General features: G+C 38.0%; 1 protein-coding gene across 3 annotated transcripts in view; it reads right to left on the bottom strand.

Annotated features, from left to right (window-relative positions):
* The window catches only part of dusp8a (dual specificity phosphatase 8a), a 51,779-nt gene that overhangs the window by 4,057 nt on the left and 23,713 nt on the right, over nucleotides 1–24,009 (bottom strand). For 2 of the 3 annotated variants that reach the window (XM_082160451.1, XM_082160452.1), the window contains exons 3-4: nucleotides 20,449–20,587; nucleotides 123–289 (exon numbers count right to left, since the gene is read on the bottom strand). In XM_082160451.1, coding sequence (XP_082016577.1) covers nucleotides 123–289; nucleotides 20,449–20,587 — 306 coding nt within the window. Of the gene's footprint in view, nucleotides 1–122; nucleotides 290–3,973; nucleotides 4,888–20,448; nucleotides 20,588–24,009 lie in introns of those variants that run through there. The other variant, XM_082160453.1, reaches the window with a different exon arrangement.

Raw genomic sequence — 24,009 nt, 5'->3', positions numbered from 1 at the left:
GAGTGCAAAGAACCAGGGTAAGAATTATGTAGCGTCATTACTTCTGTTTTGGATAAAATATGTGAACAATTATTTGGAAAAATTATCTAACATTCCAAGATATTAGTTACAGTCAGTCGTACCTTGTTGAGCACATCTTTTTGTGAGCCTAGGTAGAGATGGGGCAGGATTCGGGTGGGACCAACGTTCGCCACAGGCAAACATGGCTGAGACAAGCTCATAGGCAGAGTGGCCACTGGCTTGCCTTCACACAAGCCTGGAAAACAGGACGAGAATGCTGCAAAACCACCTGAAGAAACAGAGAAAAAAGAGAGAACACATTAAGAACAAAATTACCCCTACCTATGTAATAAAAGAAAGACAAGACCAACAAGAATGCTGGATTTTGCAGTCATTATGCATGGGATGCAACTCAAAATCTCTCAAGCAGGACAAAGAACTGAACAAAGAAGCTGCAACCTATAATAATAAAGGGCATAATTCAAGTCAAAACCTTTCATACTAACAAAGGACATGTTGATGTCAAACATCATTTGTCAAAAACCCATAAAGAGAGGATTCAGATGTTATGAACAAGATTATGCCAATCTAGGTCAGTGCATGTATGAACATAGCAGTCAAGTGAGCAAAGGCCAGTTGGCCTAATGAAGGATCCTGTCTCTTTAAGAGGCGGGTGGCTCCAGTTTTGGCATTTGTCTGCTGGAGCTCCTTTTCCTGAATGACCTAATATCCTCAACTGAACAACTGCGTCAGGCTTAGAGAATGAGGGTGGTCACAGGTGCAGACCAAGCCCTTGATTCATAGCTCTAGGGTGTTGGGTGCATGGGCAACAACATACACACATTCAAATGCAATGTATAAATTCGCAACTGCATTTACAACTATAAGCATTCACATTGTGCATGAAGCTGAACTAGAATGTATTAGTTTAACAGGGAAAGATGGAAACGTGGAATGGATTTACAGAGGAAGAAAGTTAAGTCTTCATCGAGCTGTGCAATGCTGCCAGAAAGTGTGAGCCCCAGCAGATGGGTTAAGACCTTAATCTCAGATGAGCTTCATGAGAATTTGGGACATGGTAACCCTGGGAGCGTGCAGACACAGCAGTCAACCAGGGAGCCATGAAATCATTTCGTCCCAGCCAGGAAACAGTGAAATAGTCCAAACAAAAGTGACTGTGTTAAACAGATCTGGGTGGGATGGAGGAGTTAAAATGAACAAGTCAATAAAATGAGTCATGGCAAATATAGAGTGAGGTGATAAGAAGGTTTACAAAAAAGAAATGTAAGCCATGCTCAGAACATCATCTAGAGTCTATACAAGGGTGACATCATATTTCAACAAACTGTGAATTTTAAAAAGCCACCTGCTTTGCACTAACGGACAACATGGAACACCTGTCCCTCTTACCCATGCATAAATCACCATCTAAACAATTACTGTATGTTTGGAGGTGCTTGTTTTTTTAAGAGCTTGAGCGACAACCTGTCTGTTTCCTGCTATTAATGGCAACGGTCGGTACAATGACATCATCTCTCAGCACAGAAGACTGAGAGGTGATTTGCATGTCACTCAAGCAGAACCAACGGGCCCCTGGAGCCTCCTCCATACGCTCTCGAAACTAGCGGTAGATGAATGACTACCGACCAAATGTTCTACAACCCCCATACAGGTTCAAATGCACCCTTCCCCCCAAACCCCACACACGTACACACACACACAAATACATTCAAACACATTGATACAACCATCTAATCTTGGATATCTGTCCCCCTCCCCCAAATGTAACTCCCCTTACCGGTCCAGTGACATAATCACCTAAAAATGTTGCTCATTATGTCAACACTGTCAGCGATGCCTACGATTTCAAATTTTGCCTGGTTAAGGCTTGTTAAAACTAGCTTCCTATCCCACATCTCTCAAATGCATTACTTAGGCCAAAACAGAAAAGCAATGCTGACCTCCCATCCCTCTCCCTTGAACTCAAAAGGTCAAGGATTTCAATGAGCATCTGGAATCTCTGAAAGCAAGAACACAGCTCAAAACTCAAAAGGCAAGCAGACAGGATCTCCTTTTGCAAGTGATCTTTGATGCTCTTTTCATCTCAAGGATCTGGAATATTGTCCTGCTTCGAAGATCTAGAGGGGTGCTTTATATAGCTTCCTCGAAAAAAAGTGTTTCTGTACCACAGCAACACAAACAGGAACAAGTACAGCACCACATTGTTGAAAAGCCAAGAGAGGAAATGCTTGAGTGAGGTCATCGGCTATCGTTTCTAACTGGGCGGTGGTGGTGACAGTTAGGATTACAAGGAAACCATAAGCTTCCGTATCTGTCTTAACGTCTGGCTGAAGTTGAACCCACAAACACCTCATTTTACTTTTGCAGCAAAAATATTAACAAATAATTGCACCGTAATAAGTAAAGTTAAAGAAGTTGTGCGAGGGACTATAACTGATAATTTTTTTTTTATTAATGCACAGACACACACTAACAGTAACGATGGACTCAGGCAACATTAGTAACTTTTATAGTCTCCAGTTGTGTAACAGGCCAGTGGTGACGTTTCTCAGAACCACTGGGAATATGAGTGCATACGTGTTTTCAGTAAGAGAAGTGTGCCAGGGTCAAACTCGCTCTGGACGAGAAGGCAATGTGCCACTCGCACACTTCCTCTATGATTTTTTCTCTGTCTCCAAACCTTACATAACCCTCCATTTGCCATCCAGCTTTCTCTGAAAACAGAACAGTGGAATAACCTTTCTTGTATGGAGGAACCAAAACATTTATCTGGATTTGCAGAAGTTGTGAATAGGTTGTGTATGGGTATAATGCTTGGGTCACCATAGACTTGTGGGATACTTACCTAAAATTCTACTGCAGCTGCAATGTCATGTTCCCCTACTGTGCAACAAAGAAGATGAGGTAAAAAGGTTACACTTTTCGGATATGGCCATGAACTATCAAGACCACGAACTATCGAGATGCATTTGTGTTTAATAACACAGAGTTGCACAGTTCATTAACTCCAGCCTTTGATATCAGTTCATTGTCCTGCGGCACCTGACCTCCATCTTTAGGAGCCCCTCTGTTTTTCATCTTTTCAGCTGAGCTCTATAGGCACTCTCACACAGGCTTCTATTCAAGGCTCTACATCCAGCGGCATTGATGGGCCCCTGAATGAAACTAATGCACACCAACAGACACACACACACACACAAGTCTCCAGATGCAGAAGACATGACGCCATTGAGGAGCAGCCCCCATCTGTCCCCATCTCCGCGCACACACTCACTTATTAGCATCTCAATAAAGGCCCAATGACATCATTGCACACATGCATGCTGCACAATGAGGAACACAAAAAACAGCAGGGGGTTTGTGGCTACCTCATCACTCCCGGCGCTTTGTGTCATGCTTGACAGATTAGAAGTGTTAAACCCCGGGACCCTGTATCATTGAATCATTAACTGTTGCCGCTATTACAATTATTGCATTTCTGCCCTAAAGCCATTACGAAAACATAGACGTCACTGCAATAAAAGTAAATTGCTTGGCAAAGTCCAACTGTTTAACTTCTATTTGGTGACATCAGTAGAGCGCACACACATAGTAACTCAAATATACTCTTGCATGTGTGCATAACGTTTCACAGGCTGTGAACTATGAACACACACGAAGCAATAGCATTAATGTACTTAAATCATATAAAGCAACCCAATGCATGTCCATTTAAATTTGCTACTACTCTTGGAGATTATCAAAGGAGCACTATAGCAATGCTAGGTTAATGTTTTACTTTTTAACTTACATTTGTGGTAATAGAAAGACTGAAAAAGGAATTTTAACATCAGTCATTTTTAAATATTTAGATAATATATAAACATAGTGCATAATCTCGAACCATACACGTGTTTGTGTTGGCACAGATGGGAAAGCACCATCTGTCCAGGTGACAACAGATGCTACACACCTCTAAGCTTGCGTTCCTTCCTCATCTTACGGACTCTGATTTTGAGCCTCATGTCTGTTCCCTGGATCCCCGGCCAGAAGCAATTCTCCGGAGGGGATATGACCACGTCTAGGGGCATCCGCACCAACTCAAAATGCACCAACTAGTCCAAACCACAGTCCAAGAACTACACGTCTGCAAGATGCTGGGTAACAAAAAAATTTAAGATCCTACAAAAAACACCTAGGAGGGAAACTCCACAGGAAAGAAACAACTGCATCCCCCTCACAGAAATAAGGGCAGAATAAGTGTGTGGTCTTTCCTCAGGAGCGCCACGGATCCTTCCTCGATCTCATTCTGTGTGGCAACAACTGAAAGTGGAGCTCGCTATTGTTGTACAGCCTCCGTTCAAGTCTTTCCCCGCCTTCTCTCTCTCTCTCTTTCTCTCTCTCTCTGCGTGACCTTAGAGTGAATGAGCTCATTTGCCGTGAGCATAGTCTGCCCTGTCTCTCTCCTCTCTCGCTTACTTTCACTCTGTCTCCCCCCCCCTTTCTCTCTCTCTCTCGCTCTTACTGTGTGTGAGCTGAATCTGGCTCATGAGTAAGGCATGCAACCACATTCCTTACTCACCGAGCAAATATGCAGCCACCTTAGGGGCCCACTCTATGTTTTTCTGAAAATGAAAAAATATAACACCCTCTCAACTGTTTTAGACAGGAACCACCAGACTGCAAGTATACACTTTATATGTACACTGAGATGCACATTTTAGCTTGATCTTCTCTCTTCACACTCCCTTAATGCATCACATTTACTATAATACAAAATGCACTACATTGTGCAAATTTACATATAGGGGAAAAAAACTAAAATTATATGCATATTAAATGCATTTACAATTAGTTTCACTCTTACTGAGAGTGTGTTTTTTTATTTGTCTACCAAAAATCAGAATTTTACATCTAAAATGCCCCTGTAGAGGAACTGGTGTAGCAAAACTAAGGTCACGGGTTCTATTCCCAATAAATGCACATACTGAATGCACAAAGTCTATTAGATAAATGTGTGTTTGAAACATCAGTAAAGCACTTAAGAACAGCCATTGTATTTAATTCATGCAATGTTATCACTGCTACCAGCATGAAAATCAAAACCACCGTAAAATCATGGCAATGACATTTCTTTTTTTTTTTTATGGAATTTTGTAGTGGTTATTATAAATGATTTATCCATGCACATCATTATTTTATTTTTTATTTAATAAAAATTTAACGCCCTCATAATCTCACAACCTCTCTACTGAAAATAGCAGCTTGGAGCGTAATGAACGTCCAGGTCCAGGCTGGTTTTTGCTAGTTAGTTCATTCACAACTGTCTGAAAGTTATTTGTAGTTCTTTGAACAACATGCATGTCCATCTGTACGGGTGAGTATGATGCTCATAAAGGTGCAGTAGGGAGCAGATGTATCAGAATACAACATTACACTGCAGGATCATCTATCAGGTGAAGCAGAGAAGCTACGTCATTTCGTGCAGTTTGACTGCAACTCCACTTGCCCGTATGTGGGGCTTAAGGAGTGTTGCCACAATATATTGAATTTATTTATACAAAGCTTTCGGACCCCGAACAGAGGATGGTTTGTGTGTGCAAGAGACATTTTTGTGTGAATGCGTGAGTGGAGTAGGGAAACTGTTAGCGCTGATAGCTCTTGTTGTCAGAGCACCAGTGACATGTGATACGCGGATACATCAGTCCATGATGTAATGCTTACGGGGCCCCAGCTGTCATGCCTGAGGTGTGAGGTAGCCTCCAGTTGAGCACAACGCCAGCCTCAATCGCTCAGCACTCACATGTGTGCATCGGTCTAAGTGTGTCTAAATCCCCCTGTCTGTGATAAAACAGCGTGAAATTTAGCTGGAGTTTGACATACATATGACATAAATGGATCCCAATGGGGCATCTCTCATTTACGCTCACGATATGGGGCGAAGGAGCTCATATTATAACTGCATGATTACGCTTCTAGATATCTTGTGTATACAAGCCATAAGTGAAGTCATGATGAAGTCATGGAAAGAAAGAAACATGACACACTGACATTACATGCTAGCCATGCGTAGCTATATCATTTTACCGCCACCGAAACAGAGCAGATAGAAGCCATATTACAAAAAAAGCCTCTTTACTGCTGTGGTGTACTACTCTATATTTCATATCGTTTAATCACCATCATCCTTTGTTGGACCCAACTGCTGACATGCTTTAAATCGGGCACACGTGCCGCAACAAATGTGCAATTTTAATTGTAGGTGTCAACTCTGACATATCCCAGCCGTTAGACAGCAGCCCACGTAGGAGTTTCCACACATGACATTTGGGAACGGTATAGCTGAGCTGAGGTCAAGAAACAAAAAAAAGTTGTGTATTTGAACCCTACAAAGTGTGATCTAGCATTGGGTTCTTGAGAAAGACACTTCCCAGATTGCATGAGGGTGACTGTTTCTGTATTGTAAATCAAATTGAATTGAAAATTCCTCTTCAAACTTCTTCACTACACACTAAATTTGCCTAACACTATGTACTCTGCCATCAAGTATATGAATTTCAGAAGAATGCTGTTGTCTCAAATTGGAACACTACTTTTAGACAACCATTTGCTGTTTTTCCATTTGAACAAAATTACATTTTAAACGTACCTAATTTGTTGCTGCTAGTTTTAGCATCTTTATCTTTATGTAGAGAAAGCTGCGACCATTGATTGTGGTACAATATATGGAAAAAAGGTCGGTGCATGATCTAAAAGGGTTGTCCCTATTCTCTTAATGAGCAATGGGTGTGTTTTGGGTGTAACGTGCAAAATCAGAGTCTTATCTCCCATTCCATCTAAAAGCCAGTTGTGCTCGCGCCATGGCGGATTCGCTATTTACATGGCGGAATTTGCAAGCGGAAAGACTGAACGCCTCTCTAGCGAGAAAACGGATCTGCTCGTGCACGAGGTTAAAGCGCAAACAGACCATCTACGGGACAAAGTGTACGCGCGTTGTGGACCCGACTGTAGGCGCACATTACTAACGCGCTCTTTAAATAACCAAAAATATTGCGCAGTCTATTTCAGTTGCCTCAAAATAGCAATGCGTCAACAATGCGCCAGAACACACCTCGTTTTCAGACCAAGCGCACAAATGGGCGCAAACGCAGTTGCTATTAAACAACGTGGCACAGGGCGTGAAAATGATAACTGCGTCAGGCTGAAACTAGCAAAAAACACTTGTAGCTGCACCGGGCTGATGATAGAGCCCTTGGTGTTGTAATTACGACTTCCCAACTTGTAAATACGAACTTCAAAGGAGGACTTGAATGCATCATTACTACAAAATGTAAAAGTTTGTGAAATGGGACACAACACTAGTTTTATTGTAAGTAATGTTACACATCCTCTTACAAGAGGATCCAGCTTTTTTGCTGATACTGCTGTGACTCAATGTTTCTATCAATGCCTCCGAATCTCCTAAAACATTCCAAACAAATTGGTTTTTGGGGCAGTGAACCCAAGGTTACCCCCGTGAGTCAGTCCTGCTCCTCCAGTCTGATTTTAGGGAGACATCCAATAGATTTCTTAGGTGCTAAAATAACACCACAGACACAGTTAAAACTGGGAGTTGTGAAAAATATCATACACCGGTGTTTTGCCAGATGAGAAGTTTACCTATGCATCATCTTTTTACTCTTTTAATTAATTTTATAACTGTATCATATATCTCTTTTAGTTTATTTTATAACTGTTTTAATTTTCCTTGCTTTTACTTTGTGATTATTTTAATTCCTTTCTGTAAATCACTTTGAATTGCCATAGTGTATGAAATGTGCTATTTATATAAACTTTCCTTGCCTTGCGTAAAAAAAAGCTGATCTATGAGGTGATAAAAAAAGCATTGCCTGACTCTTATATCAGTTTTCATTTAACACTGTTAAGCACTATTAATGTTAAAAAGACTATGAACCAGATCTCACTCAGTTAAGAACAGACTCGAGGCTTCCAAGTGTAAGGGCTCAACAGGATGCCGTCACTCAGTACTGGGCTGAAACCCAGTGTACAGGTCAAAGGTCAAGTTCATTAATCAAGGTCTGCCATGTTTCAGCTATGTTACCGGCAGCCGAAGGAGGACCCGGTTTAAACCGGTTTTAACACTCTTTTGGAGGCCAGTTACACCAGATTTAAATTTTCAGATGTTTTGCAAGGATGTGTTAACAGCCAAAAGCTTAAAACCATCTTGTGTGATTCATATAGTTGGATGAGGAAATTGATGGTATTAAGCAAGCAATTTGTTCTTCTTATGTCACTGTAACATGTGAGAAAGACAAGGCGTCCAGAGAAGATTGACAAACTTTTGCACTCCTTTCTTTTCCTAAGCTTAACATTAATGTCGTAATGTCAGATGTTCAAATATGGAGAGAAAACGAAGACATACAATAGAGAGCAGTTAGGGCCAGACATCAAACTTGTGCATATCTGCAAGCTTGTAAGTGCAAACTTCCAAAATGATATGCTTGAATGAAGAATTTTAATTTTGGGGTGAACTGTGCCTTTAACATGAGCACTGATGGTCCTCATAGATGGGTGAACATGCATAAAACCACACCTCCATATTATATTTATATTTGACCACATTTCACGCATCAACTATTCCCATGTTATCCATTTGTCCTTACTAGAGAAGAAGGGGTGATTGAGAAACTAGGGTTGATCTATTAATATGGATGGACCCACCCTTCCCCCTTAAAATACAGAGAAAGAAAGCGATCTAGACCCCCCTATGGAGAACTATGATGTCATCGGGCCACATGTAAACCAGGATAGAGGTCTCCAGAGAGGGTTACACAACTGGGAGGATGTGCTTCGTGAGAGTGGGAAGGAAAGGGGGAGATGGAGAGCCTGAGAGAAAGAGAGATAAATGAGAGGGAGTATTAATGCTTCCAATAAGACAGAGGAATTACGACAAAGCCCACATTCTTTACACAGGGGCTTCAAGCTCTGCTGGAAATCCAAATTTAGCCGAGGATGGAATGGAAGGACTTTGGGCCTCTATCAGGAAATGAGTGCTGGGTTGCGTCACTTGTTTGTGTATGTGCATGTCCTGTGTTCTGCAAACTTTTCCTGGAATTCATTTCATTCTTCAAGAGCCACCAAAACCTTTGGAACTTTTGGAAGGTATTAGAACTAGAAGTGTTGATTTAGAACTAGAACACATGTTCCTGTCAGTTTAAACATTCAAGCTATTTTAAACCATTTGTGAAAAAATGTTTGAGCGCACAAAGACGCGAAAGAGAACTAAATTCAGGCAGCACATGCTGTTTTCTGTGCACACACACACAGAGCCACGAATACGAACACCAAATTCCATTCTCTTACGTGACTATTTGTGCTTTAACGTACACTTGTACACAAAATTATGTCAAAATGCCCATCTCAAAACACAGTCGCTTATGGCGACTACCTAACCCTAACCCTTACATGAACGCAAACAATTGAGAAACAAAATGGATGTGTATTATTATATTGGATCCATGCATTCGGTCTTAAAGTGACAGCAGCCTAATAAAACTGCTGCTGTTTGAGTTATTAATATTAGTCAAACAACAAAATACAAAGAGAAAATCACTTTTGTAGCTTTAACAAAGATTAATTATATTTAATTTATAAAGTGAAGACTATGCAGTGCTATTTTACATTTGATTATTCCTTACATTGCATTCAATTTATATATTTTATCAGTTCTTGATTTCCTTGGGAATCAAACCCACACTAAAAAAGAAATGGCGTTTTGAAAATGGAGTGAAACATTTTTCACTCGGAAATTGGTAGTACATTTCACAAATAATTACAAAGAAACCGCAAGTAACACAATGAATTAAATGTGAAAATAGACTGAAATAGCATTTTCTTGTTACAAGAATTCCATAAACCATTTTTACTTTCACTTGGCCTGTCCTGAATTAAATATGCTGGTGCTTGGAGGTTAGCCAATTATAACAAGTCATTTACATATAGAAATCTTTAAGGTACAGAAGCAAAACCTTTTTAATTTGAGAGAGGGTGTACAAATTAAATTATGCCCATTTTAATGCAAGAAAGCATTGCTAACTGTATAAAAGGGGGGAAATAAAATGCTAGAAAAGTGTTAAATATGCCCCTCTGGTTCTGTAAGTTGGACATAGAGCGGAAAAGTTTTCCTCCGTTTAATTAAGTGCAATGAACTTTTTTATTTTTTGAGGGAAATGTGGATGATAGGTAGAATCCAGAAAAGAGAAGTGGGTGTGGGTAAACCGAGGGAGAAAAAGAGTGAAAAAACAGGGAGACGGTAGCAGAGAGGAGAGGAGAAGTAGTCCATGTCATGCTGAAAGTATTTGGCACTGGTCGGCCCGCTGACATTTCTTCATTTCTTCAGCTTGTTTCTCAGAATTGACATAACACATATAATTTGAGGTCTATGAAGGCACTGAGAAATTAAAGCCAAGTTTACAGTGGGCCATATGTAGGACAAATGCTACTCATTTCTTCATACCGCAAAGTGGTGTATGTGCATGTCGAGGGTACAGGGTGGAGACTGAAAGGTCATCTTTTTGACCTTTGCGAATCTGTGGCGTGTGCATGTGTGCCTGTTCAAGTAGGCGACTGGCGCCAGATGTGATGACCACAGGAGCCTGAACTAAAAATAAAGACATGCTCTAATCAGAAAGACATACAGCGAGAGAAAGACTTGAGTGTACGTGTGTGTTTGTTGAAAATAACAGAGCACCAAGATCGTCCCTCGAGAGCTTACCTCATCCTAATGGCAACAGTGGCTCTTTTTCAATTGAAACATTGATCCCCGTGCTGCCCTGGGACGATAATAGACACGGGTTACATCGACACAGGAAGTCAAGCTGCTACAGGACAATGTTTTAGATGTTAACCTTCTAAACTCATTCAAGATTTGTTTGATGGTATGTCTTATTATGACTAGGATTTAAATGTTCACATTATGTTGCTTTGATCACTATTCCTCATGTAAGACACATTGTCTTTAAGCATCTGACAAATAAATTATTCTAAAGAAAATGTGGTATTTGTTCGAGCAAATGAGTGGTGCTTGCTCGTGCAAAACTCGCCGCCTGGGTGGTTTCAGGGGAAATGCTTTGTGGTTGCTAGGGTGTTTTGGGTGGTTTCTAGGTGATTTCTACTGGCCAAAATCATAAAAAGCCCATCCCAAAGTCTATAATATTCTTGTCTCTACATATGACTTGGGTCAAGTGCAAGTTTTGGGATTTTCTTTGCCCATTTCATCCACCAGGCAAAAATTCTAAAAGTAATAGCACACTTGATAGGCAGCACAATTTTAGGCTTCATTTAAATATGGACAGGCGCTCTGCAGCTGGGATAGAGCACCTGTAGTTGGTGTCCTGAAGGGTGATCCTCGCTCTGATGCGGTAACTCTCGATGAATGCTCAATCAACATCAGCCATCTTGCAAACAGACAAGCGGATTTCGCCTCAGACGCGTGCAATTTCGCTTCAAACTTTTGCTTTTTAGCACGTCAATTTCGCTCTGGACGCGCGAATGGATTCAAAATGTTCAAGCGTACAACTAGACGCGGTAGACGCGAATTTGACGCGCTATTCGCGTTTGGTGTGAACTTTTGCTTGGTAAGACAAACCAAGTGCAAATTCATAAGTCAACACCATTGCTGAGTATTTCCTCCTTAAAAACGCAGTTTGAAATCGCTGGTGTTTCTGACGTTACAAACTACCCTGTAACCAATCAGGTCAACGTGTGATCATCAACGAGTGGATCTCTGAGCTGGAGTGAGTGAGTGGAGGCGGGGCTCATTTGCATATTCATAGAACGACGTATACTAAATGAGGGAAGGGTGTAGAGTTACATTCATGCTATTCTAAGGCATGAAGACATTTTTTCATAGGGAAAAAAAAAACTTTTAAATATGTAATTTTGATGATCAAAGATGAGTTTTAAGGGATAACATTTTTGACTACAGGGGGACTTTAACTTTAACTGTATTTATTCTCTTTTCTAGTTTGCTTCCTACTCTAGTTGTCTAAAAAACCTGGCATTGTAGGGTATATTGGCTCTTTGACTAATTGCTTTTGTTCCTGGATAAAAGCGTCTGCTAAATGCATGCATGTAAAAAAACAACAGCTGGATCTCATTTAGGGCCATTTTTGTTAGTGTTTAATTGACACGATTAACTTGACTTCAGAGTTGGAAGATTGACTGTACATTTATGTTTCAAAAATGCATCTTGGAACGCTGAATGTTTAGGCTAAAAATATGACTTGTCTTTCATAATCTTGGCTTACAACAGTTAAAGTCGCGCAAATATAATAGGAACCCTTTTTCCAGAGAAGTCTGTCAGACTTTTCCTGTGCTGGTTTAAATCATGAATGCCCTCCTGTCCTTTACCTCAACTGGGCGTAGAAACGGCGGCAAAACTGGAGCTTTGGCTGACCGTGGCGAGTCTGGAGTCTGAGAGAGAACGTAATGTTGAGGGCAGGCTTACAGTGAAAGGATATATTGATATTGTTTTAGAGCGAATGCGTCACCACCTGTTCATTACCTCATTTTGGCGAACACACACAAACACTTCAGCAAGATACGCCCAGTTGCATAATAGAAGCCCGGGAGTTAGACAAAGCTGAATTCAGCTCAAAAAGCAGCTAAATACAAAGGGGGAAGGAACAGCCGCGCTCTGGTCCCTGCCAAGCTAAAACTTTCATCTTCTAATTGAGCATAATTTGCTACTTTCTGCCGAATTCCTCCCACTTTTGCTGCCTTAACTATTGGTGGTACAGAGGACATTTTATTCATCCGTTTTGAGCATTTGAGAATTCCTTTTTGGAATTGTGCAGCAGCCAATTTTAGAGTATCTGGAGATTTAAAATATGTGTCAAGTTAGAAATTTACTCTCTGAAATTATGTTGGTTTCATACGTTTTTGAAAAGCTTTTACACTATTTAATTAAAATGTTTTTTTCTTTAAGTCATGTGGTAAAAAAAAACAAAAAAACATTTACTTGTACATATCTTAATCATTCTCACAAAAGCTTTTAAATCTATTTTTAAAGGTAAAAGTATATTTTATGAACATTTTAATTGTAAAATCATAAATATCATTAAGATTTTGGGGAGTCGCACCACATGACATTTTGCAAAATGAACTAAACTTGGCTTGTCATAAAAAGGTCAAATTGTCTGATATTTTAAAAGACATATTGACACAGAGGCCTTGTTTACACCTGGTATTAAGATGGTCGATCGGATCACAAGCAGATGAGGGAGACAAATTATGTTTACACCTGGTGTATAAAATGTGTTTTGCCCACTTTTAACCACTTTTCTCCTGATTTCTTTGATGGGGGGGTCTATGGCTGGTTAAATATATGGGCTTTTTCAGATCCTTCGATCTAATGGATGAAATAAGCTCAAGCAATTAACAATCGGCGATTGGCTCTTATTTAGGAGGCGGGACTTATTCCGCCATTTTGAGCGTTGCACTTTTCCCCATTCAAAACAATACGAGTGACGCGTCTTCTGTATTTCTATAGTCTTTGGTTATACCACATAACTAAGATTTTTGGACAACATTTTTAACATTTTAATAAGATAGTGAATCCCCCCAAAGCCATAAATTATGCCAAACTACTGTACTTACATTTTTCTTTTCATGAAGTACAATTTGTTTCATATTTCTACGTTATGATATCAGGACAATTGTATCAGACTGTATGTACCCCAAATATATCAAAATATATTTTAATACCAAAAATAATGAATTAACAGAGCAAAAAATGTGTATGATGTCATTGGCCCATGTAATACCTGGAGAAAATGACGCAAATGCATATGTGACCCTGGACCACAAAACCAGTCACATGGGTCAATTTTTTGAAACTGAATAAATAAGCTTTCCATTGATGTATGGTTTGTTAGGATAGGGCAATATTTGGCCGAGATACAACTATTTGAAAATCTGGAATCTGAGGGTGCAAAAAAATCTAAACATTGAGAAAATCGCCTTTAAAGTTGTTCTTATATGTTCTGCGATTGTGCTGCGTTCACTCACAAAAATAAATGTTTTATATATTTACGGTAGGAAATTTACAAAATATCTTTATGGAACATGATCTTTACTTAATATCCTAATGATTTTGGTATAAAAGAAAAATAGATCATTTTGACCCATGCAATGTATTGTTGGCTGTTGCCACAAATATACCCGTGCGACTTGTGACTGCTTTTGTGATCCAGGGTCACATATAGGTGACCCAGTGGACTTGACGTCCCACCACGCATAGAAAAACAAAGACAGATGGCGACAGGCGATCGAGATTGAGAGTGATTGCACATCTGTAGGATACATGCGTGCGTTCTGCAGCACATCCCTGTGGGTAAGGTGTGAAAGCTTCAGGCTGTGAACTCCATGTGTGTAAATGTGTGTGTCATTCCAATAAGAAGGACAGCGTGGATGAGATGCCTGTGGAGGGAGATGGAAGATCAAATTCAACAACAGCACGCATAACATTTCAGTCCTAGAACCTGTGATCGCCACACATTAACAGGAAACTGCAGGCCAACTCAACAGGCAACAGACAATCTTTATGACAGTCAACCGGGTGGACCCAAAGAGCTGGTTCAGATGTGTTATAATTTCTTCACACTAGGGATGTTCATTTTGGGGTTTTTCCCTAACCGACAAATGAAAGTCAACAAATGAAATTAAGTAAATTATTGTGTTTATTCAGTTTTCTCTCTATTCACAACAATCTTTGTTATATATATATATATATATATATATTATATAATAGGGATAAGGAATAAATAGGCGTAATATATTATAATATATTAATATTATTACTTAAATAATTAACAGATTAACAAATCAATATAAAAAAAAAAACTATGTGACAAATAGTTTAAGCTGAGTTTTGGATCATTTTTGTGACATGCTCCACAAACAAGTTCACAGAAAGGAAACCGAGACGGAGTCTGAGCTAAACCATGCAGTAAGGTAAAGGTAGTTTCGATGTAAAGTTCACTAATAACACTCATGCGATTTGGACTTGCACCATGCCATACTTTTCAATAAGCTAAAGGCAGACGACATCTTTCACGTTATCCTCCATTTCCATTACTCCATTTCCATGGCCATGTATGTAGGCTAGCTTCCAAATTTGCACACTAAACACCTATGGTTTCTTTGCTCTAATGCTTCACAATGCCTGAAATGTCAAACTGTGCCTAAAATGTGCTGAAATTATGGTAGCTTTTCAGATAAAATTGATGGTACATTGATATTTTTCAAACAATGCATCTGTAAGGTTCACTTACCAAGATTTCACAACAGCTGCTAGACAAACTTATTTAAGAACCACTCAAAAATGGATTTTTTTTTATTTTTAATTTACGTAAAGTGGTACAATTTTGTGAAATCTATTTGTAATGATATTTTCAAACAATGAAACCATCCCTTGCTTTCTGTTGCATCAGTCTGCATGTGTTTTGAGGGAGTTTCAAAGTTGATTTGTGCATAATCGACACTCTAATCCAGATAGCATTTTTAGTAAAGGAAACGGTGACTGCCTGAGACAGGAAATGGTCATAAACTTCCTGTTCACTTAGAGTCTATCATTTACAATCATCACTATTCCGATCATAACACCTGATCTAATCTGCTGCTAAACCAAAAACATTATTGCATAACTCTGTAGCTCTGTTTCAAGCCCTAGTGTGCAGGGTTTCTCTCTTCATACTGTATGTAGGCATCCTAACAGTAGACTTATCAATGATCTGAAAACCTCTTCCATTAATGATCACTCATTTGTACAACAGTGCTCCACACTTACAGTAAGCCGCAAGCTACTGTGAAAAGTTTTAGGTAGGGGAGACCGGGGACAGTTGCAACACTTTTTGCATTTCTCTCAATTACTCAGAGACTATTTGGACTAGACCAACCAAATTTGTATATATTAAACTTGCATCTGTACGCTAATTACCCATACCATTTAAAGATGATTATATATGACATATCGTTCACAGTATTTATTTGAATGGAAGAAGTCAGATGTTGCAACTGACCCCGACCCAGGGGACGGTTGCAACACAACCCAGGGACGGTTGCAACATGTTAAAAATACCTTAAATTTCATTAATTAACTTAAGCTTTTTGTCTCAATGAGCAAAGAATTCTGAAAATATTAACTGTTTTAGGCCTACTATAATATTATAGTATTATTTATTTCAATAATATTATTGTAGCCTATTATTTATTTATTTAGTCATATTTATCAAATAACAGTTATTGAGTTTTGTTTGTTCATGTGTAGAACATAGATTCAGTGTGCAGGAGTTACAGATGCTATTCAATCTCTCCATATTTCAGTGTCAGACAGGAAGAATTTAACAATTTGTAATGCAACAAACTTTTATTAAACATGCAATTTATAACATGTTGCAACCGTCCCTGACCCTATCAGCCATGACAGAACATCATACGCCTGCTAGACACGCTGACTTTGACACATGCTAACCATGTCACTTAGTAGTCAACACAACAACAATTCAAACTATGTAAGTTTTGATTAAATCATACAAAATTTCAGGACAGTATGACAAAAATATATCTCATGAAAAAATTTACTTTCATACCTCCAAAACAAGTTTTGTTCAATAAATACATCAGCAGATGTTGAATATGTCTACTGTCTTCTTGGTGGGTGGAGGGTCTAACTGTGCATGTGCAGTATGAGTGTCATCACTCTAGCTTGTTTCTGATTGGAGAAAAATGACATGTTGCAACCGTCCCCTGTTGCAACTGTCCCCGGTCTCCCCTACTTGTGTAAAAATGTTGTAAAGTGAGGATGCTTTCAAAAATAATGTCATAAATAGATTTTATTTATCAATTAACTTCTATTAACTAAATCAAATCAATATTTGGTGTGACCGTCCTTTGCGTTTAAAACCGCTTTTGTCCTTGGTACACTTGCACATAGTTTTTCAGGTAGCTTTGCAGGAAAGCGTCTTGGAGACGTTGCAACAGTTCTCCATGTTTCTTCATGCAATCACAGACAGACTCAAATGATAGCGAGATCAGATCTCCATTTTCAGCATACTGGAAGCTTGTTACCGCCACAGAATAAAACATTTTAAAAGATAATTGCGACTTTTTATCTCACAATTGCGAGATATAAAGGCAGAATTGCGTGACATAAAGTAACAATTGCGAGTTATAAAGTCAGAATTGCGTGATATAAAGTAACAATTGCATGTTATAAAGTCAGAATTGCATGATATAAAGGCAGAAATGCGTGTTATAAAGTCACAATTGGGTGTTATAAAGTCACAATTGCATGATATAAAGGCAGAAATGTGTTATAAAGTCACAATTGCATGATATAAAGGCAGAAATGCGTGTTATAAAGTCACAATTGCATGATATAAAAGGCAGAAATGTGTGTTATAAAGTCAGAATTGCATGTTATTATAAAGTCACAATTGCGTGTTATAAAGTCACAATTGCATGATATAAAAGTCAGAAATGTGTGTTATAAAGTCAGAATTGCATGTTATAAAGTCACAATTGCGAGAAATAAACTTGTATAAAAAAAGTTTATTTCTTGAAATTGTGAATTTATATCACACAATTCTGACTTTATAACACAATTGCGACTTTATATCACACAATTCTGACTTTATAACACAATTGCGACTTTATATCACGCAATTCTGAGATAAAAAGTCAGAATTGTGAGATAAAAAGTCGCAACTTCCTTTTTTTTTTTATTCTGTGGCGGAAACAAGCTGTCAGACTACTTGTGCATACAAAAATCTCACTGGATTATTACAATTAATGGCAAAAGGAATGTTTGGAAAAGTAAACTGATATTTCCTACTAAACACTACAGCAAAAGATACAAAATAACAGGCTTAAAACCATTTGTGTTTGTTGAAAATACTAACGTGCCTAAGACTTTTTCACAGTATTGTATATGCTAAATGAAACTGAGTCGATACAAAATCCAGATCACATGAAACACACATAAAGTTAATATAATACTGCATGTGCTGGACTGAATACATCCAGAAACGTTACATCATCTCCTCTAGAGCTGTCCTTTAATGTTTATCAAAGGCCGCCAAGAGCCATTTGTCATTCAAATTGTCTTAATATGGTCTTAATAAAATAATGACGTCTTCTTTCCTGGCCTCATGTACACAAAGAACTATTTTCAGAGTCTGAAAATGATAATACAAGCATGAATTCTGAAAAACACTTTATATTTCATGTCCCTAACAGCAATATTCCTATATTTGCAGTGGTTGAGCAATGGTGGGTATAGTGAAGCTTTCCTTAGCAAAGATGAGGAATGCGTTTTTTAAAAATCAGGGTTGTGCTGTTTCAGCTTCATTGATGGCCGTGTTAAGTTTCCATGTCATGCGTGACACTTCTAATTTAAGGTGGCAGAAGCTTACCGAAAAACACTAAATGGGACTTAAGCTTTAAAAGTGACAGACGCTTCAGCATAAGCAGCCACATAATCAAAGATTTGCAGAAGTGGTGATATTTCCCCAAATCCTGACTGAAATAAATTTGAGCTTATTTTCACTGCTGACATATTTGGATCATGCAGCTTAATAATAAGCGAGAAAAAAAAAAAAAGCTTGCTACACGCAGAAAACTGCCTACTCTGAGGGTTTCTACAGACTCATCATCACTTTGAGGGACAAACTTTGCTGTGACAGTCGCTATTAACCAAAAATAATAATTATATGTATTAGGAAGTGTGCAAAGAAGAAAGTGAAAAGAAGTCTGTATTTGTGGGATGTAAAAACTTTCTGAAGTGTTTACTTAAGGTTTGTTCTGCATATGGCGGTTAACAATCATGCCTTTGGCAACTAGCAGCTCCTTTGTGAATTATGACATCATTATTTGATTGACAGCAGGAGATTCCTGTCAGACCAGTGCATAGACATTGTGGAAGCACTTAGCATTACATTACATGATCCTTTACTCTTTTCCTCAGAAGTTTGCAGATAAGGATCGGCATGAGTAACATACTCAACATAAAAATAAATCAATACAAAATTTGTATGTACATAAAATTGTGTTTCATTATTGGTTTAAAAAAAAGCTAACTTCAACACCTATTTAAAAAAAAAAAATACTTTCAATGAATCTTATTAATAATAGAGTGCAGCATTGTGACATATTTTTCTTGGCCAACCCGACGTTCGCATCACCATTGTTCCCTCGACATAAACCCAATAGGATTTTTCCATTGGCTTTTGGATTATTGCAGAAAATAAACTCTGTGACCAGCAAATGTTTATGATTCCTACACTTTTTGTTCATCATGAAGATCTTTACAAATGAACACAACTTTAATGAAGCCTAAATACAATCACCATGAGTAGAAAGCTAAAGTTAGGCTATGAACAAACTACACCATTTTCACATAACTCTCTTTCAGTATTTTTTTTATAATTCCCAGAAAGTTTGAGTTAGAACGGTTTGCAAGAGTGTAATTATAACACAAAGAGGCTGTGAAAGCGAACTAGTGAGTAGATGAGTTCCCCTGTTCGGATGATGACGTTTAATATCCCAGACAACCTCTATAGTCCCATTTAGCCACTTGTTAGCAACTGCCTTTTTCAAGACACGTAACAGCTTTAAAAGCACAATGGTGCATTACTGATGTATTTGATGGCGTAGAATAAAATGTGAAAATATCTTGAGCTTGTGTTCACCACAGACCTTAGTTCAGGTATTTAACCAAAAAACAATAAAAAAAAACCATTGACAATGGGACGATGGAACATGAAGAGCTAAAATGCTAACTCCGGGTTGCTAATTTTCCAGGTTTTGTCTGAACAAAATGCAGAGCACGATAATCACTACAAATAATATGACCAGTATGCATTGTTTAAAGCATAAAAACTGTAAAATAAAAATAAAAACCACACCGGTAATGGGGGGATTTAGGTGAGTATATTTTGTTGGTGCCTATGCCAAGGAACAACGCAAATGAAAACTCAAGTTTTTACTAGCCAACTACATGGTGCAAAATGAGTACTTGACAAGTCGAGTGTGCGCATTCCTTAAATGATGACATAACAAAAAATCTGTCAGCACACAACATTAATCATCAAGGCCTCTGATTCATTTGCACAGAAAGAAAAAAAAAACACTCAGACAAGATCGAGCCGAAAGGGAAATTAAAAGAGAGAGAGAGAGAGAGAGAGAGAGAGAGAGAGAGAGAGAGAGAGAGAGACGTGTAAAGTAAATGTGAGGAAATGACAGCATAACGCAGGAGTGTTTGAGAATCTGTGATTTAAGAATCGCCATCTGCTGGTATGAACCAGAATCGATACGTCCCAGTCCCTCTCCTGCAGATCAGACCTCAGTTTCCCAGCGTAAGTCTCAGTAAATGCTGATGTTCTGTACCTGTGAGCAGAGACACCCTGTGGAAGGTGCCGTCCAGCTTGCTCAGGAGGATGTGGACGAAGCTGTCTTTGGAAAGCTGACCGGCGTCCTTAGTGCTCTGATCGTACACCACCACCTCCTGTCTGCGGGCCAGGTCCACCTAGAGTGCACAAACACACAGGAACATATCAGTTAGAAGTCATAGATAGAAGCTGCGATGCAAACGGGCATCTGACTATTTTCACAATATAGCAAGGCTGTCATTATGACATTATAGCAAATGTAACATACAAAAAAGCTAAAAATAATATTAATGACACATAATTGATATAATCAGATACAACAATCATATATAAAGTGAATATTGTGAAAATTATTGTTTACATAAAAATGTATTAACATATACATACACACATGCATAAAATTAGACAATAATGAATACTATATGTGTAATTAGAAAATTAATAATATATATGACAATATTAACTATTTACAATATTTTATATTTATTATTTATAATAATTACAAGCATCTAAGAATTGTGAATATATATTACAAAACACAATATATTATTTAATACAAACACACTACATACATACAAATATATATATATATATATATATATATATATATATATATATATATAGTTCACAAAAATATAAATGTGGGTTATTATTAATAACTATATCGTTAACTATAATTAACATTTATGTTAATAAAGCTAAAATAATATAAAATATAAATATTAGTTGAAAAACTTACATTTTACGAAAATGTAATAAATTTAAATTGAAGCACTAAAATTAGTAAATGGAAATAAATAAAAACTAAAACTGAAATAAAAATAAATTAAACCTAAATAGCAATATTAAAAACAAATAAAACACAAATATTGTTTCCTTGTTCTGATGACATATATATATATATATATATATATATATATATATATATATATGATAATTTGGATAATTAATAATATATTAGACAATATGAAGTATTTACTTTTTACTTTTAAGAATATTTACTGTAGAGCAGTTAAACAGTATATTAGAATAATATATTATAATATATATTGATAAGGATGTAGGGTTGTGGAACTGACAATATCATAATGCAATATATTATATATCAATTATTACATACAAAATTTATACTAATATGTTTGTATGAGCGATATACTATAAATATACACAATATACTATTTATACATCAGACAATTTATTGTGGAACTGACACAAGGGGGAGACAGCATTTTGGCCAGACGTGCATGTTTATTGGCCAATTAATCAATCAATCCCTCCGCTAAATCGCTCAATCACTGTACTATGACAGTGATTATTAAAGTGCATTTTTACGAAACCAGCTTTTTAACGTGCATATGGTACAGACAAACATGTAAGAATCAAGAGCAAAAGTGTGGTATCATTCTATTCCTGCTCCAAATGACACGCATTTCGCATAAAAAGTGTCTGCTGCGAGGCTTTAGCATGTGCACTAGTGCGTTATACCCGAATGGGAGTGCATGCACTTTGTGATGCGCTTATGTGTGTGTGGGGCAGGGATGGAAATTAACTTTTTTGTCCACAGGCCACTGTGGCTGGTGGATTTAAAAATCTACCAGCCACTCAATGTTTTTACCAGCCACTTTCTTGTTTTTAACCTACAATGTGTAACTGCATGTGAAAATTAATACTACAAGATGATGATCTACAAAACCTAAGCAGTTTATTTAATCTCAAGTCTCAATTAAATACTGACATTTTCTCTTTCGTTCTTATACACACACCAGGCAAGGCATTATGGGTGCGTTAGTAGGCCCACCCACTTCACTTTTCAACAGGCCCACCCAAAACTTGTCTTAAAAAAAAAAAAAAAAAGAAAAAGTTTAATATATTCTAATTTTGTCAAGAACTATAAAAAAATCGTCAATAAGGTCATAATTTGTGCTAAAATAGTCTAAATGTTTAGTTTAAAAAAAAATTAAAAGCTGGTTATGTCTATCTTGATGTTTCTGCGCAAATTCAGCAGACACTGGTTCGGGTTTGTTCCGATCAGAGCTCGTGAGTGGAGAGCGCATTTCTGAATATTCCGCTCCGCTCGCTCATTCCGCAAGGTCCCTCGCTCAACCCAGAATGGCCTGATCCTGGTTCGAAAATATGTGGAAGAGGGCTGCCTCCGACTTAAAAAAAATTCTAGTCGACTAGTTGTTGTTCATTTAAGCCATTCGTGGACAAATCGCCCCTGTATATTATTTTAATTATGCTTAAATAGGCTATAGCCTACAGGATGCGCGTTTACGTAATATAGCCGCACTCAAGCGCACGACCGCACGCATAAAGCTTGCCACAAAGAACCGGTAAAAGTAATGAAAATGAATGTCTAAAATAGCAAGGAGACATTTAATTATTTATTAATAAACTAGTGTTTTGCGGATTCGCCATGAACGCCAGAGAGAAATGCACATTTCATATGGATTTCACAATCAGAGAGCCTATTTCTTTTGGTTTTGAATATTTTCGTTTAAAAGTAGACATTTCAAGCTTTCTGTAATATATAGCCTATATTTCTCAAATCTGTGAGGCACAAGCTGAGTTTCGGCGGCCTCCAGTTCACATGCAATGCAAGTGATCATGCCGGCGCCTTATTACATTGTCTGCTATATATTTTCTTCTTATTAATTAAATAGGCCTACAAGCAATTCGTTGATAAAACATTGATCAAAATTAAGATAAAATTTATACAAAACGAAAATCTTTTAAAAAGAGCCTTTCTACAAAACAAAACTCAATGAAGTGGTCAAAATCATGTCTTACATGTCATGTCTCCAGACATATTTGCGCATCTCATGATGTATCATATCTTTCTCGGCGAACAGCGCCGTTGCTGGGAGGGCGCCAGCGCCTCTGCCTCGCGAGTGGATGATAGCCCTGAAGACGCCTAGCAATGGTATACCTTTAGTGGTAGTATAGGTACCTTTAGTTAAGTTATACCTCAAGAGTCTTCGTAGCGCACTAAGAGACAACGGTATGATGCGTAATGGAGATTCCAAAGCGCTCTTCTTTGGTCAGAACCATGGAGAGCGATCGCGGATAGGTCCGTCCTATGCCCTAGGGGGGGGGGGGGGGGTATGGGGGGGGGGGGGGGGGGGGTAGGTAGGGGCGTCACCACTTTTGAATAAGAAACAATATCAAGACTATAAAACTCCTCAAAAAACGCGCACACACTCAAACCTGACTGCACATCACATTTTTTACTTTATTGATTCTGCTTTTATTCCGGAGTCCCTTTTATTTTATTGCTCCGGAGTCGCATATCAGTCACAAAATGCGCCACGGGGAAGAAAAAAAACATCTATAGCCTAAGTCGCACTGGACTAAGTCGCATTTTTTTTTTTTTTTTTTTACAAAAAAAAAAAAAAAAAATGTTACAGACAGTTCTCCTTTAGGGACGTGAGCGCTCTAAAGCGGCACTAAAATAATGTTTTAAAACTTTCACAGAGACCTCAAACTGAAAGCACAAAGCCTATCTTTAAATTTAATTTCGTTTTGTATTAATTGTATCTTAATTTTAATCGATGTTCAT

This window comes from Leuciscus leuciscus (assembly GCF_965113295.1).
Source record: "Leuciscus leuciscus genome assembly, chromosome: 25".
In the NCBI taxonomy this organism is placed as follows: Eukaryota; Metazoa; Chordata; class Actinopteri; order Cypriniformes; family Leuciscidae; genus Leuciscus; species Leuciscus leuciscus.
This window is presented reverse-complemented; position numbering and strand designations above follow the sequence as displayed.